This window comes from Eurytemora carolleeae, unplaced genomic scaffold, assembly GCF_000591075.1.
Source record: "Eurytemora carolleeae unplaced genomic scaffold, Eaff_2.0 scaffold142, whole genome shotgun sequence".
NCBI classification, from domain to species: domain Eukaryota; kingdom Metazoa; phylum Arthropoda; class Copepoda; order Calanoida; family Temoridae; genus Eurytemora; species Eurytemora carolleeae.
The window spans coordinates 108,687-119,534 of record NW_019396132.1 but is presented as its reverse complement, the minus strand read 5'-3'; the positions used below and the strand labels follow the sequence as shown (position 1 = coordinate 119,534).

At 35.9% G+C, this 10,848-nt stretch overlaps 1 protein-coding gene across 1 annotated transcript in view; it reads left to right on the top strand.

Moving 5' to 3' along the window:
• Positions 1–10,799, top strand: part of LOC111695880 (dual specificity testis-specific protein kinase 2) — a 13,710-nt gene extending 2,911 nt beyond the window's left edge. Inside the window, exons 5-18 of the mRNA XM_023465345.1 lie at positions 1,002–1,092; positions 1,634–1,712; positions 2,950–3,077; positions 3,920–4,026; positions 5,329–5,475; positions 5,717–5,809; positions 6,099–6,210; positions 6,683–6,774; positions 7,119–7,404; positions 7,607–7,734; positions 7,870–8,018; positions 8,794–8,899; positions 9,455–9,490; positions 9,542–10,799. Of these exons, the coding sequence (XP_023321113.1) occupies positions 1,002–1,092; positions 1,634–1,712; positions 2,950–3,077; positions 3,920–4,026; positions 5,329–5,475; positions 5,717–5,809; positions 6,099–6,210; positions 6,683–6,774; positions 7,119–7,404; positions 7,607–7,734; positions 7,870–8,018; positions 8,794–8,899; positions 9,455–9,490; positions 9,542–9,860 (1,873 nt within the window). The 3' untranslated portion in view covers positions 9,861–10,799. The remainder of the gene's footprint in view (positions 1–1,001; positions 1,093–1,633; positions 1,713–2,949; positions 3,078–3,919; positions 4,027–5,328; positions 5,476–5,716; positions 5,810–6,098; positions 6,211–6,682; positions 6,775–7,118; positions 7,405–7,606; positions 7,735–7,869; positions 8,019–8,793; positions 8,900–9,454; positions 9,491–9,541) is intronic.
• Positions 10,800–10,848: the final 49 nt, after the last annotated feature.

Below are 10,848 nucleotides of genomic sequence, written 5' to 3'. Positions count from 1 at the left end.
CTTTGGCCAGAGAAGATTTTTGCTAGCTCCTCCAAAACAATCTCCTCTATCCGTGCTCTGTCCGTCGCCAGTCTCCCTTGCGTATCTTTGACAGCCGATAGTATTCCTTTCTTCTTCACTGTCCTTCTGACAAGCCTCCAGAACTGCTTGTTAGTCAGAGTCGACCTTGCCTGCAACCTACGTAGCAGTAGCCGCTGGCGAGTCCTCTCCTTGATTTGTAGCCTGAGGGTTACCGCCTCCTGCGTGAGGACTTGTAAAAGTTTCTCTTTTCCTGTCTCAGCCTCACCATTCCCAAAGCCTAGCACAGCTTTTTCATGCTCTAACCGTCTAACCTGTGCCTCTGCAGCAATGCACTGTCTACGCAGGCGTCTCACCGACTTGCACACTGAAACGCGGGTCTTTTGTCCCGGTTTTTGGTTGCAAGAACTTTTTGCTGCTGCTACTAGGGTGTCCTGAAGGAACCGACATTTCTCTCCAGTGTCCATTTGGTTCCAATCTGTCATGGACACCATGGACTCAAAGGCTTCTCTATATGTCTCTCCCGTTGCCTGACATGGGCCAACAATTGGATCCTCTTTATTTCTGTAGGTAGGGAAAATAAAGATAGATTCAGCTCTTTTTTTCATTTGTATTATGAATTAAATTTATTGGATTTAAACTGAAAGCAAAGTATATAAAAAAAAATATATGGTTAATAGTTTTGTCCTAGGTTTGAAGCATTGTGTGTTTATTAATCAATTAGTTTTGTGTAAGGTTTATAGCAAAGTGTGCCCTTGAATTATACAGTTTTGTCCCAGGTTTGAAGCAGTGTGCGTTTAAGATCTAATTAGTGTTGTTCCCAGTTTGTAGCACTGTGTATTCCTGAATTAATTATTTAAGTCCCAGATTTAAACCACTGTATATCCATGAGTTAATTAGGCCTGTCCCAGGTTAGAAACACTTGTTCATGAATTGATAATTTGAAGTACTTTGTGTTCGTTAGGTACATAGTTTTGTTCTAGGTTTGAAGCAGTGTGCGTCCATGAAGGTCAACTTCATGCCCTGACAGAATATGTTGCCGGATGTAACCTGGAGCAACTTCTGGAGGATAAGGTCAAATACTTTTTAAATCCATTAAAGGGGCTGTAAAAGTGATGTCAAGTGACCCTCCAGTGTTAGAGATGGCATGTCAAATTCACAAGGGTGCCCTTGAAAACTTAGTATGTATTTGTTTTTAAAGCCTTTTTTTTCTTGCTTGCGTATATCTTACTTCAGAAACAACGGAAAAATTTTTAGCACTTATCTTAAACATAATTTATCAGATCAAGGCTTCAAGGGTGCCGATGTGAATCAGGCATCTGGCATGCCTCTCTTAGAATTACAACGCTAGTTTATTAAATGCATCTCCGTAATCCCCTCACGAATACATGAACATCTTCATTTCTTAACAAATAAAATTTCAAGAAGAATAGGTTTATAAAATGAAAATGACATTGATGACAATTTTCTTGTTCAAGGAACTTGACAATTATGACAATTTTAATTTATGATATCTTTGCGGAAAGAAAAGAACATTTATGATACTGATTTATAAACAAAGACGACATTTATGATTATTATGAACGGAAGACGATATTCATTATTTTTCTGTCAGGATATTGAATTACCCTGGTCTATCAGAATAGAACTAGCTCTGCATATTGCAAAGGGAATTTTATATCTCAACTCGCAAGGTAAAGTTATTAGAACATTTATTTATAGATTGTTTTGTTGAATGGATGATAAACTAATTGATTGATTGATTGATTGTATTGGTGATTGATTTATTGTTTGTGAGAGATGGATTGTTTGATTTATAAGCTGATCGATTTATTGATTTATTGATTGATTTATTTATAGATTGAATGATTGATTTTTTTTATTGATTTAATGATTGATTGTTAGAGATTTTGATTATTAGAGATATTGATTGATATATTTATTATTTGATATATTGATTATCTGGTTGATAGATTGATGGTTGATGGACTGATTGGTTGGTTAATATATACATTGGTAGGTAGATTGACTGATAGATTAACTGTTTGGGTTAAAGGTTTATTGTATTTGTTGATAGACTGATTGTTTGGCTGATAGATAAATTGCACTGAGGCGGTATAAAGGGATTTACTCAATCCAAGAACGATGGCAAAATATAATAGCATCACTGTAGCATCCAGGTGGCTGCTGCTTCTCGCCTCATTTTTTATCGGAGGGTACACTTTGCCAACCAGTTGATTGGCTAGCCTGCGTTCTAGTACCTACTTTGGTAGAATCCTCCGTAGGAGTAATATCAGGGTGCCGGATTGACTGGGCTTTGTACTCAGTCTGATTGAGCCCTTCACTTCCGATGGCAGTCTGGGGATTCGACATTGGGGATCTACCACGTTTCTTTAATTTAATTTGATTTGTCTGATAAATCAATTGTTTGGTTAATTGATTGATTGTTTGGTTGATAAATTCATGGATTGTAGGATGACTGGTTTTCTGAAGAAAAAATTGATTGATTGGTAAAAAAAGGGTTGTTTTCCAGGGGGTATTTTTTTTTTTTTTTATAATTTTTTCTCCCCCCCCCCCCTCCCCCCTTATGAAAATAATATTTTGTTCGATAATTTTTTTTATGGCTTGTCTTCGCTGAATTGGGAAAAAAAAACTTTTGGGGTTTTTGAATTGTAAATAAATTCGAAATTAGTTTTTAAGTAATTCTTTTTTCCTACAGTGATCTGTAGAGGAATAAGTTGGTTTAGTGTATAATTGTATTGGTAGGTTGTTTGGTTTACTATTTTATAAACTAAGTAGTAGTATGATTCTTTGATGGATTGATTATTTGAGTAACCAATTGATTGATTGATCAATTTATTAAACAATAAGAGATTGATTGTCCCATATAATAATTAGTTAATTTGATAATTGACCAATTCATTGATTTAGGATTTTTCCATCGAGATCTCACGTCGAAAAATATCCTGATTAAGAAGGAGCCCCGTCTGACCGCAATTGTTGGAGATTTTGGGCTTGCTACGAGGATTCCTAAACCCGGTGAACCAAGACTTCATCAGGTATAATCAATCAATCATTAAATCTACCAGTTTATTCACCAACAATATCAAATATCTAATATAAATTAGTACTAAGAAGCAGTGCTTTGGACCTGCAACATTTTGGCTTCCTGGATCAGGATACGCAAAAATATTCGGATCCACGTATCTGAATCCAATGGGCAAAATATCAACCAAAAATTCGGCTCCCCGTCAAAATTAAATGAATCCTAAGCACTGCTAAGAAGGTTTATGAAGTGCTGATTCGCAAAAGCCATTTTGAAGTATTTATGTGTACTGTCAAGAACACACGAGGAATCCCAAAACTATGTCTGTTTGCAATCCTTCCTGATACTGCATCACACTGTCATGAAAATCAAGTTTTTTTATGTTTTTGCTGAATCGTATTGAGCAGTGACTATTTTACTTGTTTTAATTGAACCCTATATCCAAAGATTTCGTCTTTTTGGCTGAGCTAATTTTTGATTTTTGAAATAATTAATCCATATTTATCAAATCATTTTTCAGTATATCAAAAACTATTATCTATAACCCCTGTATTTATTGTGGGTGTGTTGTCTACAAGATAAGAGAAAAGATTATGGATTGTTTATAAACCGTGTATTTAACATCTCTAGGTGGGTTCCCCTTGACTGGATGTGATGTCTATATTACCCCTCTCTTTATGTGTTGTTTATAACCCTTGTATTTAATATCTCTAAGTGGGTTCCCCTGACTNTAGTTGCGCGCCTGTTTATAACCCCTGTATTTATTGTCGCTAGGTGGGTTCCCCCTGACTGGATGTGTTGTCTATACCCCTCCCTGTTTGTGATGTTTATAACCCCTGTATTTATTTTCTCTAGGTGGGATCCCCTTACTGGATGTCCCCTGAATGCTTGAAAGGAGAACACTATGATCAGACAGCGGATATATTTAGCTACGGGATTATACTCTGCGAAATTATTGCTAGGTAAGTTGTTGGTCAGAGGAAGGTTGGTCGGTGGTTAGTTTGTTGCTTGATGGGTGTTGGTTGAAGGTTAGTCACTGGTTAGTTTGCTGCATGGTGGGTGTCGGTTGAAGGTTAGTCATTGGTTAGTTTGTTGCTGGATGGGTGTCGGTGGAAGGTTAGTCAGTGGTTAGTTTGTTGCTTTGTGGGTGTTGGTTGAAGGTTAGTCACTGGTTAGTTTGCTGCATGGTGGGTTTCGGTTGAAGGTTAGTCATTGGTTAGTTTGTTGCTTGGTGGGTGTCGGTGGAAGGTTAGTCAGTGGTTAGTTTGTTGCTTGGTGGGTGTCGGTTGAAGGTTAGTCAGTGGTTAGTTTGTGGCTTGGTGGGTGTCGGTGCAAGGTTAGTCAGTATTTAGTTTGTTGCTTGGTGGGTGTCGGTTGAAGGTTAGTCAGTCGTTAGTTTCTTGTTTGGTGGTGTCTATTGAAGGTTGGTCTGTGGTTAGTTTGTTGCTTGGTGGGTGTCGTTTGAAGTTTAGTCTGTGGTTAGTCTGTGGTTAGTTTGTTGCTAGGTGGGTAAGTTGTTGGAAGGTCAGTCTGTGGTTTAGATTGTTGCTAGGTGGCTTGGACGGTGAAAGGTTAGTCTGTGGTTAGTTTGTTGCTAGGCGGGTAAGTTGTTGGAAGGTCAGTCTGTGGTTTAGATTGTTGCTAGGTGGCTTGGACGGTGAAAGGTTAGTCTGTGGTTAGCTTGATGTGATCTGGGTTGGTCGATGGTTAGCTTATTGATAAGTGTTTTTTGTTTAATTGGTTATTCACTGGATAGTTGGCGGTTTGTTGTTAGATGATTTGGTTAATGGCCTTTAATGGTTTTCATTGTTGATTTATTTTGTTATGTTGATTGCCGATTATTAATTTACTTATGTTGCTGGCGCACGCAAAGATTCAGTCTGCTTAAAAAAGTCTTATCAATTTTCAAGACGGTCGACTTTGAAGTGTCGCAACGCTTTAATTTTACCGCTCTAACTCGCTTTTGCTTTTTAGCCATTTACATGTACATTTTAGCACTATACAGCACTTGTTGTCAGCTTTGGTTTTTAAGAAGTAATTGGCAAAATTCTCATCGATTATTGCTTGAAAGTTTCAGACCTTTAAATCACAGTGCGCATTGTAAGATGAAGGCGGGGTGAGATATACTGGGTTGGTGGATTTTTTTTTTTTGTTTTTGCTTTTACTTGTTTCATCGATTATTCATGGGTTTGATGAAGTGCAATGATTGGATTGAATCATTCACCAATGGATTCATTGTCTTATCATGCATTACATACATTTAGAGTTAACTCTGATCCTGACACCCTGCCTCGTACCCAGAATTTTGGTGTGGACTATATCGCCTTCTCGGAACTCTGTCCTTCAGTCCCACCGGAGTTCCTGAAACTAGCCTTTACTTGTGTTAGTATTGATCCTGCCAGTAGACCTAGGTAAATAATTATTGGATTTTATTTGATTTTAGTTGAGATTAGATGATTCGATATGGTTTTTTATGGTGTGGTTTGATTTAATTTGATTTGATTTGAGTTAATTGCCGGTGATTTTAGTTCATTCGATTTGGTTTGTTATGGTATGGGTTGATTTGATTTGATGTTATTTTAATTTGGATTTTGATTTGATTTTTGCTTAATTTTTGCCTGATTTTGATTTGATTTGATTTTGTTTATAAAGGGTGACTGATTTGGTGAACTCCCTGAAGCAACTGCTGGAGGAACAGAGGCAAGCTGAACGACAATTACGGAATGAAGAACCTCAACACCATAGGTAGGGCCCCTGAGGACTTCCCCCCCCCCTTACCCCTCACCCCTTTCCCTCTATTTACCGGTTGGGGATGGGGTGTATATTTTTCAGAATTAATCCCCCCCCCCCCCCCGGGAAAAAATGGAAAATTGGACATGAAAAATATTTTCCGCTAAAAATCATTTATTCTCTTGTAATTTATGTGTGATTATTTATACCGAATTTTTATCACAGTTTTTCTCCTGCAAACTAAAGAGCAAAATTGTTGAAACATTGTTTTTCCCCTTTTTTTCTGATAATTATTTTGTTTCAGGTTTATTGCACTGAAGAGGTATATGTCTGAAGGTGAAGTTACGGTTAAGAAGTCTCCCAGTGAGAAAGCGAGATTACATAGTATCTACCAGAATTCTACTAGAACAGCTAAGGTATAGTGATTCCCATTTCATGTTAGAGTCTTGTAAAAGTTTGCAACACTCATTAACAATTATCTCTTGATCTTAGGATTTCCAAAACATGGTCTGACTTTTTTGTGCCTTTTAAATCTACCAGAGATGATGATAATTCAAATTTCAATTTGTTAAATAACTTGAAAATAGTATGAATATTCAATTTGTTAAATAACTTGAAAATAGTATGAATATTCAATTTCGTTGTAATACTTTAAGATAGATACTACGAAATTACTCTGACAATACTTTAAAATACATTACACAGACGAAACCTCAGCAGTTAATCAGAAGTGATTGAACTATTCTTAGATATACGATTTCTTTTGTACATTCCCTATGAACACTAATTGTACAGTTAAACCATCCGGTTCTTCTACTACCTACTTCTATGTATTCAATAAATCCTGCCTTTAAAGTTCTACCCAAAACTTACGTAAATAATATTTAGAGTATTGGAATGGAGATGTGTCAACTGGATCCTCATTATACTCCCACCACAGAGTCATCGGTCAACCCATTCGCTACCTTGCCCAGGCTCAGGTTAAACAATTCACATTGCTTCACGCATCTCTTTTTTAACTAAATAGAATATGATTTTAGTCAAAGTTGCCAACAAACAAAATTTTACTTCAATAATTAAGAAACTAAATGTTATTTAAACTAAGGAAGGTTGTAGTTTTTAGAAATTACAACCTAATATTCCGGCCAGAAGTGAACGCGACATTTATATTTACCATGCGCTAATTTTTCTTTATTAGTTGGAAGTAAGATAATTCGCAGCCTACAAACTTTCCAAATTAAATTAAGATATTATTTGCAAATTAATCTAATTTTTTACCCACATCATTTATATTTACCACCGTGCGTTCATATTACATTTCCAGGGAGGGAAGGAAGATAATTGGGAGCACATGGGACCTTTTCTCTTCATGTTTTGAGGTTCCCTCTCCTCGTGTCTCCTCCCCCGTTGAGTGCCCTGGTGCACCGGTACGTAGTTTACCCTCCTCGCCAACAAACACACACCGTGAGCCCCCCTGTCCCCCCTCGAGAACGTCCCCTTGCCCCCCGTCTCTGCAGTCCTCCTGTTTCTCCCCTATCAGGACAAGTGAACCCTCTGGAAGTACTAGTTTACTCAAGAAGATGTACTGTATACGCGGCTGTGTGAGTCAGGTATACATTATGTACTGTACAGTGTACAATGTACGTGGCGGTATTTGTATTTGAAGTTGTCCATTTGTATTATGCACTCTTTGTTTGTCCATTGACTTTAAAAGGTCAAAGACAATTTTTTAAACCCCCTAAAAGTACCATTTAAAAATCGTTTTTCATTCTTTCAAAAATTTAGTGGGTCAAATTTTGAGATAATTTTCAGGATGACTCAGCTCTGGGGTTAAGTTCTAGTCTGCCTCCATTCTCCCTACCCCTGCGGAGATGGGGCTCCGTTGAGTCAGGTTTCTGTTCAACCTCCGATGATTGGTTCTCTGGTCCAATTTCCTCCAGGTATTTTCTTTTTTTGTAACTTTTTTAGTATTTGTACGTTTTCTTTTCACAGTCGATACACACCAACATTCTACCATGTAAGAAAAAAGAGATATGAAATGTTTTTAATTCCTGTTTTTTTATTCCTTTCTTCAGGTCTATCTGTAGTTCCCTTTTGACTGTATCCGACCTAGAAGAGGATTTAAGGGTTGCCTCTGCTTTCCTTACCAAGAAAAGAACTAGTTCAGTCTTTACAGACAGTATTGATGATCTATCTAGTAGATTAGATGATATATCAAATACAGGTAGTCTTTACAGACAGTATTAATGATCTATCTAGTAGACTAGAAAATATATCAAATACAGGTAGTCTTTACAGGCAGTATTCATGACTTTTTTAGTAGACTAAACGATATATCAAATACAGATAGTCTTTACATATAGTATACATGATCTATCTAGTAGACTAGATGATATATCAAATACAGGTAGTCTTTACAGACAGTATTAATGATCTATCTAGTAGACTAGATAATATATCAAATACAGGTAGTCTTTACAGGCAGTATTCATGACTTTTTTACTAGACTAAACGATATATCAAATATATAGTATACATGATCTATCTAGTAGACTAGATGATATATCAAATACAGTTAGTCTTTACAGAGTACAGACCGTATTGGGTATATGTATATTGTATAGTTAACTATAAGATAATTTGAATACAGGTAGTCTTTATTGACAGCATACATGATGACTAGATGATATATCAAATACAGGTAGTCTTTACAGAGTACAGACCGTATTGGGGATATGTATATTGTATAGTTGACTATAAGATAATTTCAATACAGGTAATCTTTATTCACAGTATACATGATGACTAGATGAAATGCCAAATACAGTTTGGAAGAGATGCGGGTCGGAAGCTCTCCCGGAGATCGTAAATCAATTTATAACATGCCATTAGCAGGAGCAGGTTGCCTTCTGGCTCTCGCTCTTACAGCGGATTGAGGGGTTTATGCTTGTTTCTTTTTTCAGATGTTTATTTTTTTATTATTAATAATATTATTGCAGGAAGTCTGGAGTATAGACGGGAAGGATATGAGAAGGATATCCGGGATATTGTGGAATACTTTGAGAGAAACTGTAGAACCAAAGAGAAACCTATATTAGGAGAGAGGTACGGTTATTCAAAAACTCCACTGAGTCCGAATTTGATTAATTTCAGCCGTGTCTTAAATCCGCCAAAAACCTGTTTCAATTGAGCGCCGGCTTAAATCTTGACAAATTGAATTCAATTTTAATGGGAACCAACGATATTTGAGCTGGGTCTCAAATTTAAGCCACGACTCAAGTTCTTCAAATTCGGCCTCGCCGCCTCTGGTTGATGAAATTCTTAAGTATTGCGAAATTCCGAACTTTTTTTAGATTGTACATGATCATCTAACAATGGAATTGAGTATTTGCCACAAACTCTGATTTTCTGAGCCCTATCTTTGCAACTCAATGGCATAGCCTTCACATATTTCAAATTATACTATTTTAAATAATCTAAGATTTTTACCATGAGTTTGAAAAGATAAAGGGATTAGAAAATTTGAGTTTGTGGGAAAGACTCAATTTCTTTTGTCAAAATTGCTGAACGACTTCTCTCTAATTTTGTTTTACAAAAAAAATGTTGGTCATTCGATATTTCTTAAAACAAAATTTTGTAATTTATATTTTTATGTTTAAGGGAGTTAGATCTCAGAACCTCTCCCGAAATCGCAAGGTAGATTTTTACTATGAATTAAAAAAATTTTTTAAATTTTTTTTTATTCAGGTCCCAGAAGATTGAAAGTCTAATAAAACGCGTTGCTGAGAACAAGAATCGCGCTCGACTTCGTCGTCACACACCTGCGCAGAATCTTCAAGTTTGCGATGGGATAGTGAGATCGAAACTGCAATTATTTGACGCCAACCGTCGGCAGCCCCGGGCGCGATTTGAGTCTGGTTTCGTAAAATCGCGCAGAGCAATGTTCGATACTGTTCCCACCAAGCCAGGCCGAAAGCTTGTCAGCGATTTTTTACGCCAACGAGAGACAAAAGTGTCAAAATTGGCGTCCGCCCAATCCCAAGAATTAAGATCCAAACAGATATAAATGCGTCAAATGTTTAATCTTGGTAAAAATGCGGGATAGAAATAAAGTTCAAGTAAGTCAAGCATTCCTGTTACATAAAGTGCAATGTGCAAACATTAATACTATCCTATAATGTATATACAAATTTATGACGTGGGCCCATAAATTGCAATTTAACAGTTTAAACAGTGTAATATCGGGTCGTCCAAAAATAATATTTATTTATTCGTATTTAAAATGAAACATTGATAGAAGAATTTTAAACTGAGCTTTTAAATTTAAATTAACACACACAAAAATCCAAAAAGAAATCCCCTAAAATTCATAATTAATTAACTTTAAACATTGTTACGTTCTCTTCTTATCCTATTAGAAGCTAATTATACACAAGTTCTAATTGCTATACAGGGTACAGGGTAAACCGTGAATATGGTAGATAGGTGACATAAATATCTGTTAGTTTAGTGAATTGTTACAATTACTACTTAAGCGTTATATATATATATTGATTCAATTTTTACTTTAATACTGCTTAACCGTTACACATTTTCATTAAATTGTTATAAATAACTTTTGAGCGTTACACATAATTAAACTGTTACAAATAACTCATACGCGCGTTACACATTTTCAGTGAATTGTTACTAATAACTCTGGAGCGTTACACTTATTTAGCATATAGTTACAAATAACTCATGCGCGTTAAATATTTTAAGTGAATTGTTACAAATTACACATTTTTCTTAAATTGAAAGAAATAATACTACAACGTTGCAAAAATCATACTTTTTAATCTCACAAAATACGTAGATTTTGGTAATATACTTATTTCTATTTTATATCACAAGAATTGATAAAGTTGTCACAATTATTAATGGTTTTTTAAATAATACTCTTGTGCAGCATAATTCATATCATACTCGAAGTTTTATTTCAAGATTTTTTATCAACAATAATTTTCAGATAATAGTAATATCATAGAACACAATATTTGGAACCCTCCTTCCCA